At 34.1% G+C, this 27,251-nt stretch overlaps 3 protein-coding genes across 4 annotated transcripts; 2 read left to right on the forward strand and 1 right to left on the reverse strand.

Annotated features, from left to right (window-relative positions):
* Positions 1–5,145: 5,145 nt before the first annotated feature.
* On the forward strand, positions 5,146–10,860 carry LOC103961438 (agamous-like MADS-box protein MADS4). Of its 2 annotated transcripts, none has more exons than XM_009373981.3 (8): positions 5,146–5,580; positions 7,775–7,853; positions 8,793–8,860; positions 8,949–9,048; positions 9,452–9,493; positions 9,637–9,678; positions 9,828–9,988; positions 10,562–10,860. In XM_009373981.3, exons 1-8 carry the CDS (start codon positions 5,396–5,398, stop codon positions 10,635–10,637), a joined length of 753 nt encoding a protein of 250 aa, XP_009372256.2. In that variant the 5' UTR covers positions 5,146–5,395; the 3' UTR covers positions 10,638–10,860. The 2 variants fall into 2 exon arrangements, with proteins under 2 accessions (XP_009372256.2, XP_048430748.1); XM_048574791.1 differs by lacking the exon at positions 5,146–5,580 and adding an exon at positions 5,737–6,944.
* An 11,062-nt stretch (positions 10,861–21,922) lies between these two features.
* Positions 21,923–23,960, forward strand: LOC103961440. Its single transcript, XM_009373982.3, has 2 exons — positions 21,923–22,527; positions 23,553–23,960. Exons 1-2 carry the CDS (start codon positions 22,116–22,118, stop codon positions 23,567–23,569), a joined length of 429 nt encoding a protein of 142 aa, XP_009372257.2. The 5' UTR covers positions 21,923–22,115; the 3' UTR covers positions 23,570–23,960.
* Positions 23,961–24,762: 802 nt separating this feature from the next.
* Positions 24,763–25,945, reverse strand: LOC103961442. The gene has a single exon (XM_009373985.3). It carries the CDS (start codon positions 25,793–25,795, stop codon positions 25,586–25,588), a length of 210 nt encoding a protein of 69 aa, XP_009372260.1. The 5' UTR covers positions 25,796–25,945; the 3' UTR covers positions 24,763–25,585.
* Positions 25,946–27,251: the final 1,306 nt, after the last annotated feature.

Genomic DNA, 27,251 nt, shown 5'->3' on the forward strand with positions numbered 1-27,251 from the left:
ACTTTACGCGCCTTAGGAGTTTTTAGTTTTTGTTTATTTTCTTTGCCAACACAACCTACTTTGCAATTAATCTGCCGCGAGAATATTTTAGTGGTCTGACTCAAATCTTTGGTACTAGCAAAAAGACGTAACCATCACAACAGCATATATATGTATTGCAATATTTTAAAAACTGTGTGTTTTGTGAGAAATGGGAAATGATAAAACTGGGAAAATAAGCTGGATTTGTTGATATATGGGTCCCAAATAACTTATCCTGATTAAATAAAGTGTATTGTCACCACTGTTTAATTATTCTTTATTGTTTGCAGTTCCAACTATTACTTTAGTTGAAATAAAAAACTATTATTTTAGTTGTAGATATCTTTCAGTGATCGATTAATAGTAGCTTATGCTAATTACGTGTTTAAAATGACATTAGTATTCTGAGAAATGTTAAGGGGATTTTCTCAAAAAGAGTTTTTTATGAACTTTTTGTCACCTCGCACTTTAACGTCAATTTTCGTGTCAACATTATAAAATATTGTGTCAAATATCATTTTCTCTAGTATTCTAGTCTAGTCATATGAGATATAGCGAGTTGAAGAAAAAGCTTAACCAAGTACTACTTGCAAATTCAATACTTAATTATTAATGAATCATTGTGTGACTTAACTAAATCTCTACTCAAATATAGTTGGATAAAAAAATTATTAAAAAAATTTATAAATCAAAGAATCTATTGGAAAAGGAAAAAGAAAATCAATCTAAATTGCCGGCACGGGACTAGGATGTGATTCATGGGACATTGGTTTGGTATACTTCATAGTCTTTGGTTCAAATTCAAAAAGTAATATTCAAAAAAGAGTGAAATTTGAAAAGAAAAAAGATTATGTAGATTAGGAAAAATTTAGGGTTGGCTTGAAAATGGTTAGACAATTTATAATGTATGTCTTTAGCTTTAACTTGTAATAACCAGGCACGAAAGGTGAAGCACATATAAATCATTGTTTATACTTTGCCTCACCCCTTACGCAAAACCTTTGCTTGCTTCACCTACCTTATTTTCCTTTTTTGATCCAGTCCAGACGTCCTCTCCTTAAAGCCTAGAAATTGCGGAAGATTTTCACATGCTTCTTCTGTTCCATGGAGTCAAATTTTCAATATATATATATACATGCCTTTGTCAATCGGCTCAGTCCCGTTCTCCTGGACTCTATGGCCAAGAAAATTGATGTCATCTACTGTACAATCTAATTAACCGGTTCCGAAAAAAGTAAAACAACAAAAGTTAAATGATCTCATTCATTGGATTAGATCAAATAATAAGTGACCTTAATTTTCTTAAACCATAAGATTCAGGAGAACGAGATTGATATGTGATGTCCTTGTTACATTGGTCAAAAGAAGGTAGAACACTCAAACCCCAAATATTCCAGGGTTAATACGGCTTGTCTATCCCATAAAAATTGTTTCAAACGTTTACGTGTTTGTCTTTAGTTAAATAGAGATATTTAGTACAAACATTTTATTTAGCAAGTGTGCAAAACTCCATCAAATCACACCTTATTAATTAATTAGTACAAAGCATACTCAAAACCCAGGTGTAAGGCCAAGTAGAATCATCGTGTTATCGGAGTAATGTTGTGTTCCATGCATGTCTAGGCAGTTTAGGCAATAATGAAAGAAGAACCCTAAACAAAACATGTTTTAATTTGTACGGACATGCATGGACCTGAAATAGAGCATGCCTTCCATGGCATCATTCGTAAATTTGAGCTCATTAGATTCGATATATATATATATATATATATATATAACATATAGAACATGTTTTTTATTTTTGTTTTTTCCTTAATCTGAATGATAAAATCAAAAATCAGATTTTCACCTCTGCATTTTCTAATAAGGATGCAGACAAAAATATTGGTTAGGTTTGTTTATTTCTTTTTATTTTCTGTTTGCTAGGCAAGGTTTGGGTTTAAGATTTTCCTCATTCTCTCAATAAGTCCTATTTTTATGATGCTTTGGAAAATATGATTTAAAAACTGGCAAACCCAAAATTGAATCTCTAGATGTTCAAGCAGACCTACCAATTGATTAAAAACTAGCTGCCATTTAAAATTGTACAAAAATAATGGAGTAATTTTGGCAATTGAAAAACTAAGACAAACACATCCTAAAATTGTATAACATTAATATCAATTATCAAGTACATTTAGGGCCTGTTTGGTGTTTTTTTTTTATTTACCCAACACTATTTTACTTTAATGTTAAGCAAGTGCTTGGTACGTAATGTTTATTTTAAAAGCAATGATCTTCAGACAATCATCTTTTAAAGCAACCTACATGTTGCTTTTAAAAGTTGTTTTGATAAAAAATGGAGCTAAGCCTTTCTAAATACTTTCAATTCTTATAATACTGTTCATTTTTGAAAATGACATTGTGTAATTTTCTACATACATTTTCCCTCTTGTAGAACAATGTGACCGTCGCTATTTACCACTATAACCACTAACCTTACATCAACATTGCCATTACCACCACCATCATTGCCGCTACTACTACCACCACAATCGTCACCACCACCACCACTAGCACCACAACCATAACTTCCATTACCACCACCATCATTGTTGTCACTGTCCCCAACCACAGCCACCACCACCACCACTACCGCAACCACAACCACAATTGCCACCACTGTCAACTTAACCACAACTACCATTGACACCATCTGCACCCCAATCACCACACGCCACTATTCGCATCACTATTGTACCCTTACTATTGTTGCTGTCACCACCATCACCATCTCTGGCCCCACAGCCACAGCCACAGCTGTCGCCACCACCTATGACTGCAACCACCAACCTTACACCACTGTTTCCATCACCATCACCATCATTGCCACTGCCACCACCAACAACGCTGCAATCGCCACCACTACTGCTGCCACAACCGTTACCTTTGCACCCAACCACCACACCCTATTAGTGGCACCACCACCACATATTCACCATTGACGTTGCCATCACCGCCACTACCCCTACGACTATTGTCGTTGCCGCCACCCCTAATATGTCTATTTTTTGTTATTATATACAATTATACCACTTTTACATCATGATATACCAAATGTTTTTGCACTGTTTTTCATACTTATAACACTTTTAAGAATACAGTTTATCAAACTCTCAACTACTTTATTTTACAGCTGATTATTCTTAAAATACAACATAAGTAGTTTTTTGAAAAGAAAAAAAACACAACAATACCAAACCAACTTTAAGCTACCGACTAATCAAATGTACTTAATTTTACAAGTTATCTTTTTTACACAAACAATGGGATCTTTACCTTCCAAAAACAATGGGATCTTTACAAAATAAATTTACAACTAGTTTCAACACCCACACTAAAATTACATACGTTGTCACAATTGAACTTGTCATAATTAAAACTTCAACTGATAAACATTATATGGTTCTCGTATCTACGAAGCCTATCGCCCTTGTATCTATGAAGTTAAACTTAAGATTAACTCGAACAAAATAAAGACAACTACCAATAAATCTACCGTGTATATCGCCCTTGTATCTACAAAGGTGAATGAGGGCAATGGGGTGTGGACAAAATGAAGGGTATTACGGTAAAAATGGGGGAACATACGAAGGCTCGCCTTCTTAAGGTTAGGTCACATGATTGCTCGTGGCCAAAAATGGTCAGGTGGATATCAGACGTTGTTGACTTAATATTTCGACACGTAGCGTTTTTCGGGTCCTCTGCATTGAGTGCCCCAGTTTGCCAGCCATTTTAAGGTTTTCTCCCATTTCGCTCGCTTTTCTCCTATTGGTCTGTCTCTCTCCCAGTCACCACCTCCCCTCTCACGTGCCAAAATCCTCCTCCCTCTTAATACGTATTTTAAGTGTAAACTTAATATAAGTTTAATTTTGTGAATTATTATTGCATTTAGTTGGGCTACTTAATATTATGGTCTAATAGTATTCCTCTTCATTTGTTAGTGAAAGGTCTTAGGTTCGATTCTCGTCAAAAGAGAAATTGAACCGCATTATTGATACCTCATTGTAAGACTTAGCCCACTTTTCCACCTCCTTAGTGTAAATAATATCGTTTGTTCAAAAAAAAAAAAAACACATCAACTGTTTTTTATTATCTTTTTATTAGATTGTTTTTTTCTAGCTTTTTATTAGATTGTGATAAATGTCATTGAACTATTTTCATGGATGATAGGTAGATTAATTTTTATTTATTTTTGTAGATACCTTTATCACATGTTAAATGTATTTTATCAACATATTGTATATGTATCATATATGTCATATGAATTTTCTTTTAACTATTTTCATGAAAGTGGTTATATCTAAACTACATATTAACAGAACCCTCTTTATCAACCAAAAGATGATGAAAAAACTATTTTATCTTCTATCATAACAAAAAAGTTAAGAACAGTAACGTAATTTCACAAAGCAAAATTTTGTTGTTCTTTATTTAAGCCTCATCTACATGCGATTTCTCATATTTAAAAAATAAAAAATAAAAAAAAATAAACTTCTCTCTCTCTCTTCCACTCTCACGTTCTCTCTCACTCTCTTCCTCTCTCATTCAATTGTATGCGGACATATACTAGTTTAAATTTTGAGTAAAGATGCATAAATCAAGAAATTTAATTAAATTTAAAAAATAGAAAAACTGGACTAAATCTAACAACATCTCAAATTTTTGGTCTTGAATCAAAGTACCCATTCTAAATTATAACACTTGTGATTTTTTTTAATTAAATAAACTTTAAAAATCGGACATACCAATATTGCAAAAGGAGAACATATAAAGGATGAGTTCATTACCATGATGACGTTCTAATCCAATATTGTGTAAGTTTATCTTCACATACATGACATTCCATTATTAAAACTAGATGTTACATAAATAGCGGTGAATTCATTTCATGTTAATTGTTCTCATATCGTACGTAGTAATATAATGTTTCGGTGTACATAAAAATTTATACACTTAATCGTCGGATTCCACCTCTCTCTCAGAGTCACCATTTAATTAGTTGAACTATTAATTTGATTCCTTCTGCTCAATTACTGTCTTATCATTGTTAACCCAATTAGAGTGAGAAATAGAAGGCGAGAGAGAGCGAGAGACTGAGATTATTGAAGATGGTAATAAGTTGAGCTCATAACTATGAAAATACATAGAATTATGTAGAAATAGGAAAATTAGAAAAATAAAACTATATATAAAAAGCAAAAGAGGAAGCTTTTTGCACCCATTGTTGTTGTAGTTGTTTTTGCTAGAGAGAGAGAGAGTCAGATAATTTGATTGGGGAATAGATAAGGAATTCTAGAGAGAGAGAGAGAGAGAGAGAGAGAGAGAAGGAGAGATGGGAAGAGGGAGGGTGGAATTGAAGAGGATAGAGAACAAGATCAACAGACAGGTGACCTTTGCGAAGAGAAGGAACGGACTTTTGAAGAAAGCCTACGAGCTTTCCGTTCTTTGCGATGCCGAGGTTGCTCTCATCATCTTCTCCAATAGAGGAAAGCTGTACGAGTTTTGCAGTAGTTCAAGGTTCTCTCTCTTTTTTTTTTTTAGTTATTTCACCGAAACAACTAAACCCCCGCTTTTTCCCTCCCTCCATTTCTATACCATTTCGGCTATCGCAATTTCTCCCACACGCATACATATATACACTCTCTTTCTCTCTTATTCCTACAAAACTTATTAATTAACTATTTATTTATTTGATTTAATTTCAATTGCTTGTTTTTTTGTTTGTTTCTTCTTCTATGATTTCTGGAGTGCTTTTTTGGATCTCCAAGGCGTTTGCTTGTGTGAACATTTTTTGCTGTTTTCAGTTTTCTCTTGCTGAATCATGAATCTTCATCATCAGGAGCAGCGCTTTGACAAAAGCTCCCTCGTGAAGTTTTTTTTTTTTGGTTTAAAAATTTAAAAATGTCGCCTTTTGTGTTAAATTGTTGAAATTTGATGACTTTTAGCGGCGGTTTTTTTGTTGCCGTTTTGGTGAATGTCTCGGTGTTTTTAGCAGGTTGAGTGTTTCTGCTTCGGCATTGCTGTTAGATCTGCAACAGGAAATAAAGATAAACCCCATCAAAAGAAGATCTCTCATTTCTCATCACTCACTGTTTTTTTTTCACTGCTCTCCATCGATTAAATCCTAGCTAGCTCTCTCTATGCTTTAACCTCTGTGAACTGGGTTTTCCCGAAGCCCTTGCCTATTTCCTTTTCTTAATTCTCTCTCTCTCTCTCTCTCTCTCTCTCTCTCTCTCTCTCTCTCTCTATATGTGCCTTAACTTCTGTGAACTGGGTTTTCCCGAAGCCCTTGCCTTTTTCCTCTTCTTAATTTGCTCACCCTAGCTTTAGCTTCACTCAATCATCCCATTTTTCTTTTATTTTTTTCGTGATTTTTTTTTTTTTATCATAAGAGCCATCTGATCGATCCAAAAGCCTTTGGATCAGCATTTGAAGCTTTCTGATCAGCCAGTTTAGTTAATTAGTATCAGGTTTTCGACTCCGTTTTGTTCTTCACCAGGCCCTCTCTTCTCTCTCCAAAAACCTAGCTGCTTAATGCCTAGCTAGGGTTTTGTTTTACCAAATTCCCTTCTTTTTTTTTCTATTAACAAATTGTTATACTTTGGGGAATTTTCAACTTAATTAACTATTCTATTTCAGGTCTCAGCTGGTTCTCATCTCTGTTCTTACACTGAAAATTTAGGGCGAGAAATCTTTCTATTTAAAAAAAATTAAATTGAGTTTCCTGGAAATATTAATCCAAAAGCAAGAACTTAATTACCCGGTTTTTCCAGTTCCTCATTTGGGTACATTAAATATACAAGATTTCCCTTGTTTTCCACTGGATTAATTTCTTCCTCTCTCTGAAAGACAGATGGTTTTCAATCACATTTTGACATCGGGTAATTAGTACTAAATATCTGCAATTTCTGCCTTGGATCTGACTTTACGTCAAAACTAACTTCTGAATTTTCGACTTGCTTAATTATTACCAGTGCTCTATCTTATCTCAGTAAAATATCTCTTTGTACTTGCACGTATTTTTAGGGCTTAATATTTTCTCGTATACTGTATTAATTATAAGTTCATTATTTAAGTTTAATTTCTATGAGATTGGCTTGATTTTGTCCCTTTTTTCAATTTTTGATTTTTGTTTTTTGGTTTCTCAAATGCATGGTAATGTAAAACCTTCTTAGATCTTGTAGTACCAACTAAATAATAAAGTGTTTGTCTTAATTACGTAATTATTGAAATGTTTTAAGTAAATTTGTACATTATGTTAGATAATATGAAATATGTAAGCTTGAGAAGTAGAGCTTTATAAGCAATATTTACTTATTTATTGTATAAGGTTTAAAGGTATTAAAAGTAGGCTCTCCATAAACATTCATCTTATTCAGCTAACGATAAATTTTCAGGGTAAGACTAAATTCACATCTTAATCTTTTGAATAATCCTATAGAGTCTTGTATATGGGCGAGGAATTTCCCACTTGCTTTTGCTAATTATATGTTTTCCTACACAAAGTGAAGTAGTGACGTTCTAGGATTCATGCAACCGACCCTACTTAGTTGAATGAGGCATTGTTGTTGGTGTTATATGTTTTCCTACACGCATACAAATATAATTACCTGGCTTGTGGTCCATCAATTCATATTTTGTTTGATTTATGCCCTTCAAATAATGTATCAAGGAAAGGCTAATTTGCATGTGTGTTTATGTTGTTGTACAGCATGCTCAAAACTCTTGACAGGTACCAGAAGTGCAACTATGGAGTACCGGAGACAAATGTATCTACAAGGGAGGCCTTGGTAATACATTCAACTCAGTTAATTAGTTTAGATGAAGTTTCTTGCTTGTTACCCTACGTAACAAGGAATATTGAGGGGATACAAAAGAAACCAAACTACTGGCAAGAGAACATTGCATCATGACAAGGATTAATTTCAAACCTATGGATATATAGAATGTTATCAAGAGAGTACAAATGAAAATTGATACTATTTATTAGTGGTTTTTTACTTTTCAAGTAAGATCTTATTGGTACTAACTGTATATGCGTTGTTGGCCTATTGACTAATAACAGCTTGGGAGTTGTTTGATAATCATTTCATTTATAGGTTTTAGTTTTCAAAAATTGAAAACGAAATGATTATCATACGACCCTTAGTTTTTGAAGTCTAGTAATATTGTCTAACATGAATTTTGAGTTATAAATGGTTCTATGGAGTCCATATTGAGTTCGAAACTTCTAAACGGCACCCATCCCAGACCTCAGTACTTTGTTAACCGATAAGGTGGCACTGCACTTATATGTTATTTACATTTGTCTACCTCTTCTCATGTAAGATAGATGCACGTAAAGGAGGGTGTTAATTGATATACATAGTTGACTCATTTTCTAATTAGGGGTTTGGTTATTTTCTAACTACTACTTGTTTCTCTCTCCCTATCTTATTGTTATTTCATAGCTTGATGTTAGTAAAAGACAGTCCCAACATTTTTCTCTGTATCAATGTATTTACTTATACAAATACTTCACTGTTTGCGATTCAAAGAAGCTTAACTTTTTTTCTTGCTATTAAAGAATCTTAGTGTAGGTATTAGACCAAAAATCTGATTAAGGTATGTTGTAGGAGAGGTTTTAGATCAAATATATGTATGACAACCTCCTAATTCATATATCTGTATATCTTTATATTGTTTATCTTTGACCTGAATACATCCTACTTCTCCTGGACCATATGCAGGAATTGAGTAGCCAGCAGGAGTATTTGAAGCTCAAGGCACATTTTGAAGCCCTACAACGAAACCAAAGGTTATTGTCTTTCCGACCTTCAGTTATATAAACGTTAAAGGCTAAAAATTAGGTTTACTAAGTACTAACTTTCTTGTTACTACCTTAGGAATCTCCTTGGAGAAGATCTTGGCCATTTAAGCAGCAAAGAGCTTGAATCACTTGAAAGGCAGCTGGACATATCGCTGAAGCAGATCAGATCGACACGGGTACCTTACCTCATCACCACCTTACAGTTTAAACTGATTTAACATATAGTCTTTTTCTCAATGATTCCTTGAACATTTGGCTGTTTCAAGGTTTTTATTATTGTGCGCTAGATTTTCATGTATTGTCAGGTACTCCATAAATTACTGTTCTAACTTTTTGTGATATGTGACACTGCTTGCATCATGTTGTATTTTGAAAACTATGAAGTGAATGAGACGTGTGCATAAAATCCATGAAAAATCATCCTTTATTGCTAAAAAAAAGAAAGAAAAAAAAAAAGTTACCTAGTGTATATAGAGACTGGGAATCCAAAACCAAGAACACGAAACAGATTTTCCGATTTGGCTCCAAGTGAAGCATGAATGACTTAAACTGATATATCTTGGTATTCTTATGTTACAGACCCAATGCATGCTGGATAAGCTCACAGACCTTCAGCGAAATGTATGAGAACACATATATCCTTATGTATATTCATTTGAGTTTACTCTTCCCATCTTAGCCAACTGAAAGTTTTTGTGCTTTTCGCAATGCATATTCTCCTCATCCTGTACATTTATTTATTTATGGTTTTGATTTTTGCACAGGAACACGTGCTAAACGAAGCAAACAAGACACTGAAACAAAGGGTAGGCAAACGACAATAATTTTCAGCAATTTGGTTTTGAAAGATTATGAATAACTTTCAGCAATTCCGAGTTGCAGGGCGGGGTAATTAAGTTGATTTTGTTTTCAGACGTTGCATGTACCTGACTTTTTGGGTGATCATGCTTTGCAGTTGTTTGAGGGATACCATGTAAATTCACTGCAACTGAATGCAAATGCCGACGAGTACGGCCACCAACAAGCTGCCGACGAGTACGGCCGCCAACAAGCTCAGGCGGCGCAGGGCGATGGCTTCTTCCATCCCTTAGACTGCGAGCCCACTTTACAGATTGGGTATGTACTTGTACTGCATTTTTATAATATAAATAAACTCCCTAAGTTACATAATTAAGGAAACCATTTTGGCCTCCAAACCTGATTAAGTTTATAAAAATCTCCTCTTGTATGAACCAAGAAGGTGGATGCCAAGAAAATACAAGTATTTTTTTAATTATTATATATGCAGGTCTGGGTTTTTTGGATTTAATTAGCGTCTACGCTAAACCCAGTTAATTAGCATTGTAGTTAAGGTGAACATGACTACAACTGGGGGTTTAGGGTTTGAATTAGGCAACTAATGGACCTTTTACACACCTAATTTTGTACAACTAATGTCAGCGACTATTGTACATTTAAGATCCAGATTATGGATAATATTCTCTCTCTGGGGTTTAGGGTTTGAATTAGGCAACTAATGGGCCTTTTACGCACCCAATTTTGTACAACTAATGTCAATGACTATTGTACGTTTAAGATCCAAATTATGGATAATATATTCTCTCTCTCTCTCTCTCTCTCTCTCTCTCTTTGTGGGTTGGGTTGAGTCATCTTTCTAATTGAATTAATATATCTGTAAAATTTTTGCAGATATCAGAATGATCCAATATCCGTGGTGACAGCAGGTCCAAGCGTGAGTAATTACATGGGAGGATGGTTGCCATGATAATAAGTGTATGCATGCATGCATGGTCATCAACAACAGCAGCAGCACCTAGCCATGCATGGTATTTACAATTAATATTGATAAGCAAGATACAATTTATGCATGTCTGTTTTTTATGTTTGACTTTTATTTGACCAAAACGGATCAACGATGATGATCAATTCTCTGTAATTGTATGGATTTATGCCATAATTAACTCTGGACCTTTAAGAGTTGCCAACAATTGTGCGCGCGTGCCTTTTTTTCTTAGCTTGACTTCCTTTGGAATAATCACTACATATAAAAGTATATCGCTTTGCATATGACAATGAGGTTTCTGTTTGTGTCATATCGTCTGGGCATTTTTTTTTAAGTTGTGCAAGGTTGTCTAACCAATTTGTTCTAGGGGTGTAATCTCGGTCTTTCGGCCGAGTTTTGTTGGTCTTAGCCCTGTTTTTTGGCTCCATAGAGAGAGAAATTTTTAATTGTGATGGGAAGACGAGCGGTAAGTTATTAACTTTTTAACACATATATTTCATCATTTATATAATGACACGTGATGTACCACATCATGTGACGGTTACATAGAAAAATCTCTCCCATAAAGATCGGATCTGCCTCAAATACTTTGGGGCAATCTGCCGATGCTTGGTTTTTTATTCGGTCATTACTGTTGCACGTTGAGGACGCTCAGATATCAAAGATTTGTTACTTTTGGAGGAATTTGACTCTATTAGTATTTATGAGGTAGAAGCGTAGAAGCACAAGAGTTAACTGCGGCCCGGACTGACTGGGCTGGAGAGCCTGACCAAATTTGAGTCCCATGCAGTAGAGCGGCCTCGTACTTCCGCAACGTTTGGGAAAATAGGATTTGGATTTTTTTTTCAAGAAAACGAATGAAAATGGTTTGAAAATTTTTTAGTTTTAATGATAAGGACAAAATAAAGGGTAAAATGAATAGTACCAAAATTGACTTTTTAGTTTTTAGTGTAAAAATATGGTTTTTCGTTAAAGTAAATAGTACCGTTGGCTTTTCGTTAAAACTCCCTTTTTTTTTTTTTTTCAAACTTGAAAAAGATGACGACGTTGCGTGTCAATTTTCTTGGCACGATACAAGGCAAAAAAGATCCAGATTCGAGAGCACAGATTTGGATCCTCGCCGGATCCCCTCTCTTGGGATCCTAGGGATCAAGGAATACGGATGGTTGATCAAAAATCGTGTAGTCATAATTTTTTCCTTTTTTATATTTTTCACGTAAAATGAGGCTTCTTTACTTTTAAAAATATAAAACATTTAATTAGAGCTGCACAATTTTTTATCAACAGTCCGTGTGCTTTGATCCTTAGGATCCCCAGGGAGGGGATCACGCGAGGATCCAAATTCCGAGAGCACAACTTTATGGAAAGGGATTCTCTCTTGGTCCTTTCTTTCTAATTCATCAAATTAGAAAATTTGTACCATTGAAATTTGATCTAATAGTTACAAACAGGAATCCACTTTAAAAGTTATAATAACTTCAGCCGTTTGATCAAATTTCAATGGCACGAATTCTTTAATTTGGTAGATTAAGAAAAAGGGATTCGGAAATGATCTTTTTCCCAACTTTATAGCCACAAATGTCAATCGTTGTATTGACAAAAGGGATATAATTCATAAACAATGGGAAGGTGGATATTGGGAATCTAAGACATAAGGAAGACGTTTCATATCATATCCATATCGAAGATTTGTGAATATATGTGTAGCCAAAGCAAGCGACCATGAAATCTTATCACTTAATCATTGATGTTAATTTAACAATATATGTCTGTTCAGCTAAACAAGAAAAGTTTTAGAAACTATAACTGGTGAAGGGTGGTTCATATTAGCCACCAAATTCACGTGGAAGAAGGAAATAGAACCAAACTCACTCAAAAATTACACTAGAATTTTCTCCTTCAATTATAGATATCGTCGTTGCACCAGGTGAGCCGCTTGAGGCCTCCCACGGCCAAATATGAATCAGGTTCGCTAAACCAACTCTTGGTGGTATCAATTCTACATCAGAAAAATAACGGACTTTGCATGTGTTTATAATAGGTGGACTATTCTCTATATTATCAATTGATTTTATATTAGAAACCCTGCCAACTAATCACATGCAACTATATTTTAGTTATTTTTTATGTTTGGCAAACAATAGGTTTTCGTGTTTATTAATCTATTAGTTTCAATGAATTTTTTAGTTGGAGTTTACTAATTTAAGCAAGCATTGTAATAGTTCTCGTTTTGAGTCTTGACCAAAGAAAAAGGCATTTGCTAGTTGGTAGGTCGTCTAATCTTCTAGGCAATTAGATGATAATTAGGGCAACAATCAAAGTTAATTAAACTACAAGATAAATGCTAAGAAAAATCTTTTAACGTGGAACCCTCTATGAATTTTCTATCATTTTACAATTTAATGTTACTTTTCGTACCAACATTAGAAAACATTTTGCTAAAAGTATGCGGCGGTAGAAAATTAATAGTGAGGCTCATTTTTGAGAAAAAAGAAATGCTAAGAAAATTAAATTTGTAAAAAAATAACGTGAAAATTGATTATTGAATTATTACATAAACGCTCTCGTTTTGTTACCATTTGTCAAACTGCAACTTTTGCCGTCGCTGGACTTTTAATAAAAAGTTTTAAAAAATATTAAAATAATTAATTTGAGATCAGCTACATTCTATGCACTATCTAAATAAATTATTAAGATATTGTATATTAATATAAGCCACCCTTATCATGTGAACGCATTCAAACAAGCTGCTTCTTCTTTTTTGTTTTGTTTAAAATGTATTCAAACGTGACAACCCGAATGATTTCACAGATTCTTGTATTGTGCACATTCTAGTACGATATAAGCTAAAATAATGAATTAGAACAAGCAACATTAGGTAACCACTGCCGGTTATATATATTATTAATATGTATTTTATATATTCATTTACATATAGAATCTTTGAGGGATATGAAATGCCACGTGTATGGGACTGAGGCCTCAATAATGAGAAATTTTTAGTTGTAAGGAGAACACTGATGGTACACTTCGTGTTTTTATGTAAGTGGTGGGAAATTTTATTTTTTAAGTTATTAATCTTTTAACACATATATCCTACAATTTATATAAGGACACGTGATGTATCACCTCGTGTGACAGTCACGTTGAAAAATCTCTCCTCAACAATGGCATCCAATTTTTAAGAGTTTAATAATTTTGTGGATCAACTTCAATGATCTGCCTTCAACCACCACGCAACCCAAATTTGGCACCATTTGGTTTACTAGATTTCTCAAATCATAAGCCAAACACACAAAAATGATAACTCACTCCGAATTCAATTATCGGTTTAGTGATATTCATTTTCACTTATAAGTGAGAGGTATCAAATTCAATTCTTGTAAAAGAAGAATTCAAACCACATTATTACTAGCCCGTTCTGTGGTTAGGTCCACCCCTAAATTCTTTTAGTATAGATAATAGTATTTATTCAAAAAAAAATATATTGTCTCCCTTTCGTGCGCACATTTAATATAAAAATTATGATTTCTACTAAAAAATAAATACGAAAAATAAGTAAACCTTACAAGTTGTTTCATTAGCTCCATGATAAAGTATTATGAGTAAATATTATTCTTTTAATGTAGATAATATCATTTGTTCAAAAAAATATATATCGTCTCCCTTTCGTGCGCACATTAAATATAAAAAATTATGATTTATACTAAAAAATAAATACAAAAAATAAGTAAACCTTACAAGTTGTTTCATTAGCTCCATGATAAAGTATTACCAGTAGATATTAGTGGCGAATTTATAAATTTTTCTTAATACCAAATACCAAAATAAAGCATGTACGTTATCTGCACACCATATCTCAATTTCTTTCCAAGCATTTTGTCCAACCCCGAAATGAACATCAAATAAACATTTCGTATTTTTATACATTTAATGTAAAATTATATTCTTATATTAAATGTATACATTAGAAAGAGAGAGAAGAGTTTGAACGCAGAAATGTAGTGAGGTTTTTTTTGTGTGTTTGGCTTATGATTTGGGAAATAGAATCAAACTCACTTAGAAATTACACAACAGTTTTCTCCATCAACTATATTAGTGCTCGTGAGTATTCTTATTTGAATCCACTCTATATATTATTTGAATCTACTCTATGTATTAATCATGGAATGTTAGTAATTTAATTCATCTATTGTTTAAAATGAGTTTAAGGCCTCGTGCTAGGTAAGGATGAGAATATACATTTAAGGATCACCCCTGGGCGATGTGGGATGTTACAATCCACCCCCCTTAGGGGCCCGACGTCCTCGTCGGCACACACGCAACCAGGGTTAGGCTCTGATACCAAATTGTCACATCCCGACCCGGGGCGGATCACTTCCCCGGCCCGCTCCACCACCGTAGCACGATATTGTCCGCTTTGGGCCCCGACCACGCCCTCACGGTTTTGTTTTTGGGAACTCACACGAGAACTTCCCGATGGATCACCCATCCTGGGAGTGCTCTCGTGCACTACTTGCTTAACTTCGGAGTTCCCATGGAACCCGAAGCCAGTGAGCTCCCAAAAGGCCTCGTGCTAGGTAAGGATGAGAATATACATTTAAGGATCACCCCTGGGCGATGTGGGATGTTACAATCCACCCCCCTTAGGGGCCCGACGTCCTCGTCGGTACACACGCGGCTAGGGTTAGGCTCTGATACCAAATTGTCGTTAATGAGTTAATGAATTGCTGATTTAGAGTTTTAACAATTTAAGCAAGCATTGTACAAAGAAAAAGGCCCTTGCTAGTTGGTAGGGGCTCTAATCTCATAGGCAATTAGATTAAGAGCTAGTTGCAACTCGAAATTGCTCTCTTTTCCCCTCTGATTAAGACAACAATCAAGTAATTAATTAAGCTACATTCTAGACATGGAGAAATTAAGTGTGTTGAAAACACAACACGTTATACCAAGTATTATAATATAAGTGGTTAAATTTTTTTTGTTTCAATGTTTAACCACTTATATTATAATATTTGATGTACCAGACTGTTTTTCACACATTGAAAAATCTATATTGTTTATAAATATAAGTCACATTTTTCACGTGAATGCTAAAAAACAATTTTCTTGTTATTTTTTAAGTCTATTCAAAGGTGACAACCCCAATGATTTTACAGATTATTGCTTCTAGCGATGGGCAAAATAACCATGGGCTTGGGTAACCGTGATTATCCGCTCATTTAAAATTTACGGTTACAGTTATGGGTAACCGTTTAGACAAATAAACGATTATAGGTATAACCGTTTATCCGTGAAATTTAAATGGACGGTTATAGGTATTATTCATGGTTATAACGAGTATCCATCGGTTATGGGTATTACCCACGGTTATACGAGTATTCATTTACCCATTTAACTTAATATATGTGAAAATTAAAAAAAAATGATCGCAAGTGTTCGAAATTATAAAATAAAAAAAAAAAAAAAAAAAAAGGGACTTGATAGCTTAAATGTTTTTTTTTCTTCCAAATTTACCCCTGATTGAACCTACAATTACTCAACGACTTTGAAAAACACAGACACAGACGCATACATAAAACAACAAAAATAAAAATAAAAAAATGAAAAATAAAAAAACTAACTGACAGTGGTGGGTGTGGAAAATGAGGCAACACCAAAAGCCCCATATGCGACAGAAAGAGGCAAAGACAGTGAACGAGCTTTGTTAGGTTCTGTCAGGGTAATTTGGAAAAAAAAATATTTACTGTTAGTTGGGCTTTTAATTCAGTTTTTTTTTATATGGCTTTTAATACATCAAAACATTTATACGGTTATATAAGTATTACCCGCGGTTATAACGAGTCGATGATAGTTTGTCATTGAATGTGTTCGAAAGTGTTTAGTTTCGAATTTTTTTTTTTTTGTAATTTTCAAGTTGTTAAAAAAAAATGTAGACGGGTGAAAAAGGAGTAAAGGGGTAAAAAAAGGATAAACGGGTTCAAAAACGAGTAAACGGGTAAATGGGTAAATGGTTATAGTTAAATAGGTACACGGTTATAGATATGGATAATCATTTATAAACGGTTATGGTTATAAGTATAACTATTTATGCAATTACCCAACGGGTAAACGATTATGCGTATACAAACATAAACGATTATGGGTAAATAATCATGGTTCCCGCTCGCCATAACCGTTGCCTATTTCTAAATTTGCATCGTGCGTGTACTGTTATGATAAGTTAATATATATATTATGTATTCATATACATATAGAATGCCACGTATGTGGATTGAGACCTCAAATGTGCCATCCACTTTTTAGGAGTTTAGTAATTTGTGGATCAACTTCAGTGATCTAGCTTCAACCGCCACACACTTAGCGAAATTTGGCTCCATTTGGTTACATGATTTCTAAAATCATAAGCCAACACACAAAAATATAGCTCATTGTGTCTTCAGTTTAAACTCTTTTTTCTTTATGCATATATTCAATATAAAAATATAATTTATACTAAAAAAAATCAACATATAAACAAATCTCACAAACAATAGTTTCATGGGGTGTGATATCCACACACCCCATTTTACTTCTCATCACACCTTTTGAATTTTCGGACCGTCGGATTGGATGAATTGAAGAAGATCAACGGACATAAATTATCAAGGGATATATGAGAAGTAAAATAAAATGTGTGAATAGCACACCCATAGCTTCATTAGCTCTAGGATAAAGTATTATAAATAAATACAAGTGGCAAATTCATAATTTTTTCTTTTAAAGCCAACATAAACGCATACAATATCTCAATTTTTGTTTAAACATTTTACTTTTATGAGTTTTTCTGACCTTCAAAAAAGTAAATTGTTATAATAAAACCACCGACTAATCTTTTTATTAAAAAAAAAACTAGCAGTAAATAAATATGCAATAATACAATATCACGTGAATCACATTAAAAGTGAAATTTCGAACAATAATAATGTCTTCCAATTTGCCATAATTAGTGGGCCCAGTACGTGCCCTTTTCTAGCTCTAAGATCAGAAACTTCCAATAAAATTCAAATCCAGAAATAATAGCATAGTGACAAGTCATCACAGGATAGTCCAACACACACTTAGAAATTACACAATAATTTTCTCCGTCAACTATATTAGTGCTCGTGAGTATTCTTATTTGAATTCACTTTATATATTATTTGAATTTACTCTCGGTATTATCAATTAATTTTAATATTTAATTCATCTATTAGTTTAATGAGTTTTAATGAATTGTTGATTTAGAGTTTTAACAATTTAAGCAAGCGTTGTACAAAGAAGAAGTCCCTTGCTAGTTGGTAGGGGCTCTAATCTCATAGGCAATTAGATTAAGAGCTAGTTGCAACTTGAAATGGCTCTCTTTTCCCTCCTGATTAGGACAACAATCAAGTAATTAATTAAGCTACATTCTAGACATGGAGAAATTAAGTGTGCTGAAAATACAACACGTTATACCAAGTTTTATAATACAAGTGGTTAAATTTTTTTTGTTTCAATGTCTAACCACTTATATTATAATATTTAATGTATATTTTCCACACACTGAAAAATCCATATTGTATATAAATATGTGTCACATTTTTCACGTGATTGCACAAAAACAATTTTCTTGTTATTTTTTAAGTCTATTCAAACGTGACAACCCCAATGATTTTACAGATACATGCATCGTGCATGTACTATCATGATAAGTTAATATATATTATTTTTTTATATACATATAGAATGCCGCGAATATGGATTGAGACCTCAAACGTCCCATCCACTTTTTAGGTGTTCAGTAATTTTGTGCATCAACTTCAGTGATCTAGCTTCAACCACCACGCACTTAGCGAAATTTGGCTCCATTTGATTACAAGATTTCTAAAATTATAAACAAAGATATAACTCATGGTGTCTCCAGTTTAAACTCTTTTATCTCTCTACATATATTCAATATAAATATATAATTTATACTAAAAAATCAATATATTAACAAATATCACAAACAATAGCTTCATTAGCTCCAGGATAAAGTATTATAAACAAATACTAATGGCAAATTCATAATTTTTTCTCTTAAAGCCAAAATAAACGCATATAATATCTCAATTTTTGTTTAAACATTTTACTTTTGTGAGTTTTTCTAGCTCTCAAAAAAGTAAATTGTTATAATAAAACCATCAACTAATTATTTTATTAAAAAATACTAACGTAAATAAATATGCAATAATAATATATCGCATGAATCACATTAAAAATGAAATTTTAAACAATAATAATGTCTTCCAATTTACCATAATTAGTGGGCCCAATACTTGCCCTTTTCTAGCTCTAGAGCAGAAACTTCCAATAAAATTCAAATCCAGAAATAATAGCAAAGTGACAAGTCATCAAAGGATAGTCCAACAAACTCACAAAACACCTTAACCATTGGTTTTGGTTTATTTTATAACAAACGATATTATATACATTAAAGGGAGAGGTAGATGCTAAATCTCACAATAGACTAGTAATAATATAGTTCAAATTCGTCTTTGGCGAAAATCAAATTTAAAATATCTCACTTACAAGTGAAAAAGAATATCATTAGACCGTAGTACTAAGTGGTATTGGTTTTGATTTTCTTTTAACAACAAGAAAAGAAAAGGCTTGTACCATATTTTGGCTGTAATTTTTATTATTAGTATGCAAACCGTCTCCTAATTATGCATCGTCCACCTCATTTTTATTTACGCATCAAACCAACTTCCACAACTAATCCAATTTTAATATTACCTGTAACAATATTTTTTACTGAAGAAATATTTAAAATTATGAGTGCGCTGAATATCTATATGTACAAAACCAGAAGTACAAAAGAGTGAATCATTTATAATTTCAAAATTACCCACTTCTAATTAAGATTTTAGAATAAATTAATTTAATTTTAACAAAATTCTAAACAAATAGTGTCACATCCTGCCCGGATGTGTGCTGACGAGGACATCGGGCTTCTAAGGGGGGTGGATTGTTAGATCCCACATCGCCCATGAGAGTGGATCCTCTAGGCCTTATGTGTATATTCTCATCTCTACCTAGCACGATGCTTTTTGGAAGCTCACTGGTAAAAATAGAACAAAACTACCCACCTATAAAAATATTTTAAAATTTACAATACATATAAAGTCCGAGGCAAATAAAATGAATCACTCGTAATTTCAAAATTACACATTTCTAATTAAATTTAAAGTAAACTAATTTAATTTCAAGGAAAACTAATGAAAATGGTTTGAAAACTTTAAGTTTTAATGATAAAGACAAAATAAAAGGTAAAGTGAATAGTAAACTTTTTAGTGTAAAAATATGATGTTAAGGTAAACAGTAACGTGAATTTTTTATTAAAATTCCCTCTATTTTAAGGGAATTCCAAACCAATGGAATAGAACAAAACTGTCCACCGATAAAAAGTTGTAATTAAGTAAAGAACAAAATATAAACTAGCTAATTGCCCAAGCGAAAGAAGAGTAAGCTGTAAAATACGAAGGCGGTTGTTTGCGGGAGAGGATAAGGTCCCACGTCACCTGGGTCCCGCGCGCTCATCATCACTGGCTGCTACTCCACTCCAATCCATATCGCATTCGCCACGTGCTCACAGCTTACGTGTCGCCCTATCCCAAACGACCTCCGTTGTATTTTTATTTTTTGCTTTTTCCGGATAGCCTCCGCATTAAGCTGACTTTCTCTCTCTTTCTTTCTTTTCTCTCTCTTATTTTCTTCCAATCCAAACAGCCGGTTTTCCGAGGAAATAAAAGGGAAAGGGCGAGGAAAGAAAATCCGGCTTCCTATCTCAGAGATTTTGATAGAAGAAAGAAAGAAACAAACATCCGCCTCTCAAAACTCACCACTTGGATTTTAAATTAGTGAAAATATGACTTTAGCCTTTCAAACTCAATTTTCTTTATATAAAACCCTACCTAACTTTTTTACTCAAAGAAAACCCAATGACTAGGATCCACATAAGCAAATTCATTAACTTCGTATTAATTCACACATTTTACATTTTTCACATGCCTAAAATACCCTATTACATACTTGATGTAGACAATTAATTGTAAGAAAATAGTAAATGATTTTGCAACAAGAAAAAAAAACGACATTAATGTTAAAAATTTATTGCATATTAATTTTTTAGAAAGGTATTGAATTTTCATAAAACTATTCGATTCAGTTTTTTCACCCTACTCTTGAATACTTTTGAATTTATCCTTTTTTTATTAATATATTAGAACATTGTATTTCATTATCTACATGCACATTAATTTACCTACGAACAATTATACCATGGGTGTAATTCGATGTATATTAAGAAGAAATGTAGTTCGATGTATATTAAAAAGAAGAAATAATTTACCTATATTAAGAAGAAATGTAGTTCGATGTATAGTATTAAAAATACTATGTTACACCCATGTTTATACAACAATAAAACGTGCCTAACATATCTAACAATACATGAAAACTAATTTACCTACAAGTGAGAGAAATGTTATTTGGTTGCTTGTAGTATAAATTTTTTCAATAATTGGAAAAATTAAATATAGCTAGGTGTAGTGTAATTTTTTTTTATATAATTAAAACAAATTAATTTACCTACCTACTCTTTGAAATGTTCATTTCCAATGATGCAAAATGTTCATTACCTAACTACAAATTAATTTCCAATAATTTACCTACAACAATTATACCATGGGTGTAATGTAACATCTTTCTTTACAATGATACAAAATATTGTATGTAACAACAACAAAACTTGCCTAACATAAGTACTTGTACATGGAAAATAATTTACCTATAACAAAAGAAATGCAGTTTGATGTATAAAATCAACAATATTATGTTCCACTTATGTTTATACAACAACAAAACGTGTCTAACATATATAACAATACATAGAAAATAATTTACCTACAAGTTAGAGGAATGTTATTTGATTCAAAATATATAATATAGGTGTAGTATTTTTTTTTTTAAATAATTGGAACAAACTAATTTACCTACCAATTAATATGGATAAAATTGCTACAAAATATATCACGAAAAAAAAAACTACTTTTCTAGTTTGACATAGATACGGTTAATGCAAACACTTTTTTCATTTTATTTCACTTTTTCTACTACTTTTAATTTGGCATAAATTTAGGAATTTGGAAAAATGGCATGAGTAAAGATTTAATAGGGATAGTTCAAACGAAAGGGCTTAAACTGATCTTAAAAAGTTTTTAAATTATTACAAAAGCACCTCAATCCAGAAGACAAAGAACCCTCTCCAATCCAATCCCACTTCTTTATCCGATTGCCTCGATTATAGCAAAATTTCGCCGAAATTTCGATTTGGATTTCTCAGGAATTTGGGTTCTTAAGAATTGTTGACCTCAGACCTCAATTTTCCTAATTTTCCCGAGAAAATAAGATAGAAAGATGATGCGGAGGCAGCAGCAGCAGCAACAAGACCAGCAATCCAGGGTTTTCTACGAGCTGTCGGCTCTTGTTCTCAACCTCCTCCGATCTCCTCCCACGCCGATTCAATTCTCCGATAACTCCACGGTGGTGATGCCCCCGACTACGTCTGCGTCGTCGTTGAGGCGGCCGGCGGCGGCGTCGATGGCGCAGATCTCGCCGGCGGGATTCGCGTCGTTGATGCTGGGGATTTCGATGGCTCTGATGCTGTGCGGAACGGTGACTTTCTTCATTGGGTTCATATTGATGCCGTGGGTGCTGGGATTGGTGATGGTGTTGTACGTGGCGGGGATCCTGTCGAGCCTCTCCGTCTTGGGGAAGTCGATTCTTTGCTACGCTTCCGCCCCGTCGACGCCGCGGAAGGACATTCCTGGTAAATTTTATGCCTTTTTTACTTTAGCTCTGAGCGTTTAATGTTTGTTTTTGTCTTTTGTTGGATTAATAATAATCTGCTTCTGTTTTCCTTTACATGGTTTATGTCTCTCGTTGTTGTTCTTGTTGTTGTCTGAAATATTGGTATCAAATTTGTATGGTTTTCGTTTTGTATGCTATCATTTGTTTCCATCTGCTAAATATATTGATTTGGAAGATTATATATTCTTTATGTAGAACTAGAAGGGGGTAATATTTGGAAACGTGTTGATTTAATTTTGGTGTTAAAATGTAATGACTTTGGTCGGAATTCGATTATCGCGTGATTTGGGAAGGATTATAGAACCAGGTAGAAATTTAATCTCAAACCATTTGGTCTGTTAGAGCACGGAGCCGTGTTCTGCATATGCATTAGTATTTGGCTTTACCCTCGGCCCCTCATCTGTATATCAAATTTCGCTTTGATTGCTGTCGCGGTTGTGTCAAATTTCCAACCTTGATCCACCATATAAAACGTCTCTTCTGTGTAAACGATCATTGATGAAAAATTACTAAATTTCGTTTGTCCTCTTTGATTCAAAAAATGATCTTTGAATATGAAAACGCCGTGAAGAAAATTGAGTTGCTTTATCTATTGGTATCCGAGGAATACTTTAGGTTTTCTAAATTTCCAATCTGTTAATTTGGTAGTCCTACAATCTTGTTGTTCCTGGATCAGAAACGCCGTGAAGAGAATTTAAGATAGAACTGTTCACGAAGAGTTTTGGCTTGTTGACATTGAATGTAGATATAGAAAATGATAAATGAAGCATATTTAGTTGGGTTTATTTTATATTTGATAATTAAGGAGGTTTTCTGGGAAGGTAAGGCCTGTGATTACATGTTTGACATTTGTTTGTTTTTTGGGTCATCGTCCCTGCTCTTTCCCCGTCCATTCTATATGAACTGGAAATATTATCTGCTGCCTTGGTTGGTACTTCTCTGGAAGATTGTTAGTAATTCTGTATAAATTTTCTATTGGTGCAGCATGGAAGCTGTTGTGAAGGAGAGGGAGGAGGTGGTTCAAGAGAGTTGAAATGTCGTACGGAAGGACGGAGCAGCAGCACAGATGATGTTCTTGTGAGAGTGGTGCTGTATATAGGGAAGGGAATGTTGTATAGGCAGCTGAGGCCGTAAATTAAATCGAGAGCTTCTTGAAGTAATTGATGCATGAACAGTGGATAAATGTTTTATTAATACTCTACTGCATATGTGGAAATGGCTTCTAAAATAGTGAATTGTTGAAGGATGATGATGATGATAATTCTAAGTAGTTGCATCCAATGAAATTCCTAGTTGGGAGGAGACAGCGGGGGAAGTCGCTTAGCCTCTTCGTTGTTCTGATCTCTCTGTTTTTCAGTACATATACATCTCAATATATCTCTTGTTCTCAAATCTGTAAAAGTTTATAGCTCAGCTCACATCTATTCGTTTTCTGGTTTTTCTTAGTAAGAAATGGAGTAACAGATGATCTTTCACATTGTCTTTTTGGGTGCATATTTGCGTGTTGGGACTGCTTTGTCGTTGTATTTTTGGTCGATCAATGGGAGTGGTTTGTCAACGACAAGGTTGCTTCTTGGTTGTGACTTTGTGGGGGGCAGGGGAGGGATGGCAATTGTGTTTGGGGAATTTAAGGGCATCGCCTTAAATGTACGCAACGCAATCCATCCGGTTGGAGATGAAGGAGGCACGGGATGGGGACCGAATCGTTCCCATAACGAATTTATTTGGTCAGCTGTCGTTTTATTAGCCTTTTCGGTAATGTAGATGAGAGAAATTTAATGGCGTGTGTATTGTTGCAAAGGCAGGTTTCGTGTCAATGATACAACGTAGTACTAAATTTATTTTTACTTGGTACTGTATCAATTTTACAGGACGTTATAGTTATTATGTACTTGTGTCATGTAAGTTTTTTAAAAAACTGAAAGAGGTTGACTGCTGCAATTTATTTTCTTTTTAAGTTGGTCCGGTAGTTTAGTCTATTTCCATTAGTTGCCCGGTGGGAGCGAGAGGCTTGGTATATTTGTTTTGTATGGTTTAGGATCGTTTTATGTCAATTTTTGAGAAAATCTCTCTCATCTCCAGTTACTCGAAATGTCTAAAATACTCCCAGGTATTAGGAGGAAAACGGTGAAGGGGCCATGAAGTTGATGAACGAGAGGAGATGCACACAAGTAGAAATTGATTGAACGAATGATTGAATGAACAAGTCAGTAGGAGTGCATTAAAATGGAAGCGATACAAGTGTACAAGTTACAACGAAGGAAGCTTGTGAAGATGTCAAAAGCCCAAAGGAAAATGATATCAAACTGCCAAGTGTTCTAAAACCGGCAATGGGGTGGTTTTGTCTAGATCTCATTGGCATGGGTCAATCGACTCAGTTCAGCTTGAAAGCAAGCAGGGAAAGGGGCAAATAGTGCTTCACACGCTGGAATATAATTTCGTTTTCTTGATTACATAGTGATTAAGAATTTATAATCATTCAGTTTTAAATTTGATATCAATGCAAAACATTAGAAGCATATACATACATTAATTCTGATTTTTAATATCAAATTTAAAAATAAATGATTATTTATTCATTCGTCATGTAACTATAAAAAATAATCTCTTTTTTGGGCCTACAGTTTTAAAAATTACAGTTTAAGAAATGAGCAAAACATTTTCTTTTGTGATTTTAACGAGTTACTTTGTATATTTGTCATCATGTTATAATTCATAAATAACAAAGAATGACTCTTTAAATGTAAAAAACCAATAACGTTGAACGAAAATTGGAAAATACAAGAAACTCCACACATAAAAAAGAAGTCGAGAGAAGTACATGCTTTCCCCAGGTTAAGAAACACATCCTCACCAATTTTTTTTATCGATCATAAGGAAAAACTTAGAAAATCTAACAGTCCTGCTCAAATTCAAAACAAACAATCTGAACAGGGTTTCAAATAAATTGCCTAACATGCATATTGAAATTAAAAGATATGATAAGCAAATCTCTAAAAAGGAAATTAAGGTAATGGTCATCCAGTGTAGATATGAACACCAATAGCGATGAGGAAGATGGTGAGGAGGCCGAAGAAGATGATGGTGTGCACGAGGATCGATATCCCGCTCGTATGCATGTTCCCAAACTCCACCACCCTGCCCTTCCCCGGCAGTTGGAACAGCAGCCCCGGACTCAGCAGCACGAACAGCACCACCGCTATCACCACGGGCCCCCAATCCGCCATTCTTCACGATATCTGAGATGATCTTCCTGCTGTTTTTTTACTTGTTTGTGTCTAAGTGGAGACCGTCACAAAGAGTTCACCTGTGTGGTATAAAAGGGAAGAAGAAGAAGAAGAGAATCAAAGAGTGTTAGTAACTAAGCAACGGAAGAAAGGAATCAATGTTGAAAAGGAGGAGCATCAGTGTTGATTGTGGATCAAGAAATCTTCTGCCACCTCCTTATATATATATATATATATATATATATATATGAAAATGTTTAATAAGAGCCCTACTTTTTATTATAACTTGTTTATTGTTTATCATCGTATTTGGATTAGAATGGTCGGTGCCTTGTGGAGGATGCTAATTAGACGCATGGAAAAGCAGCAACGTCATGAGGGAAACCCTTTAAACAGCTGTTATTTAATGCTCATTCTGCTTACTCCTTTTTAATCTTGATGGACGATGACACCATAGTCAATTCAAGTTTAATATGTTTTGCAACGGACCATTGTGACCCATGCGTCCATACTATATGATGAACATATATCTAAGTCTTATATGTTCAAAACCAACAGGTCATTACACATATGCTCTGTCTGACGGAACTTCGTTTTGATTACACCTTTAATTAGTTCCACAAAATGTAATAAAACCAATTGCATTTTCACCACAGGGGTTTAATTTAGAAAAATACCAACAAAATGAACAAAAGAAGTCATAAAGCCTATTTTTGGGAAACGTTTGCTATAAGCGATGAAACTTAAGGCTATTATAAAACAATTGAGACCCGCTCGTTTTAATTAAAACCACATTGACCGTAGATTAGTATTTTCAGCTTGTATTCCTTAGTTCAGATTAATTCTGTCCATCCAAATAAGTGAAAAAATTCTACTTCGGCCCTCAGCATTCACATTGACCTTATATTCTTCTTACTAAACATCCGTTGTGCTGCTATATATACTTGCAGTTGATGGAAGTATCAGCTGGCCGGTTGCAGTATTACATGGACCACATCCACTATTTCGTTTAAGGCTGCTTTATTCATGACCATGAATGAGAAAGATTTTTCGGTTTGTCTACGTTATATGTTATTATACAAGTGAAGGATATTTAATAAAATTTTTTTTCCTCAACTTACATAATAACATATGGCGTACTGTGACATCCCACATCGCCCAGGGGAGTGATCCTTAAATGTATATTTTCATCCCTACCTAGCACGAGGCCTTTTGGGAGCTCACTGGCTTCGGGTTCCGTAGGAACTCCGAAGTTAAGCGAGAAGGGGGCTAGAGCAATCCCATGATGGGTGACCCACTGGGAAGTTGCTCGTGAGTTCCCAAAAACAAAACCGTGAGGGAATGGTAAGCCCAAAGCGGACAATATCGTGCTACGGTGGTGGAGCGGGCCCGGGAAGTCGTCCCGCCCGGGCCGGGATGTGACAATTTGGTATCAGAGCCTAACCCTGGTCGTGGT

Source organism: the organism of the source record quoted next, unplaced genomic scaffold (assembly GCF_019419815.1).
Source record: "Pyrus x bretschneideri cultivar Hongxiangsu unplaced genomic scaffold, Pyrus_bretschneideri_v1 Contig74, whole genome shotgun sequence".
NCBI lineage: Eukaryota > Viridiplantae > Streptophyta > Magnoliopsida > Rosales > Rosaceae > Pyrus > Pyrus x bretschneideri.

Coding starts and splice junctions, on each gene's coding strand:
- LOC103961442 (XM_009373985.3), bottom strand. CDS start 25,795: ATGGCGGATTGGGGGCCCGTGGTGATAGCGGTGGTGCTGTTCGTGCTG.
- LOC103961440 (XM_009373982.3), top strand. CDS start 22,116: ATGATGCGGAGGCAGCAGCAGCAGCAACAAGACCAGCAATCCAGGGTT.
- LOC103961438 (XM_009373981.3), top strand. CDS start 5,396: ATGGGAAGAGGGAGGGTGGAATTGAAGAGGATAGAGAACAAGATCAAC. Junction 9,049..9,451: donor AGCAGATCAGATCGACACGG/GTACCTTACCTC, acceptor CTTATGTTACAG/ACCCAATGCATGCTGGATAA. Junction 9,679..9,827: donor ACAAGACACTGAAACAAAGG/GTAGGCAAACGA, acceptor CATGCTTTGCAG/TTGTTTGAGGGATACCATGT.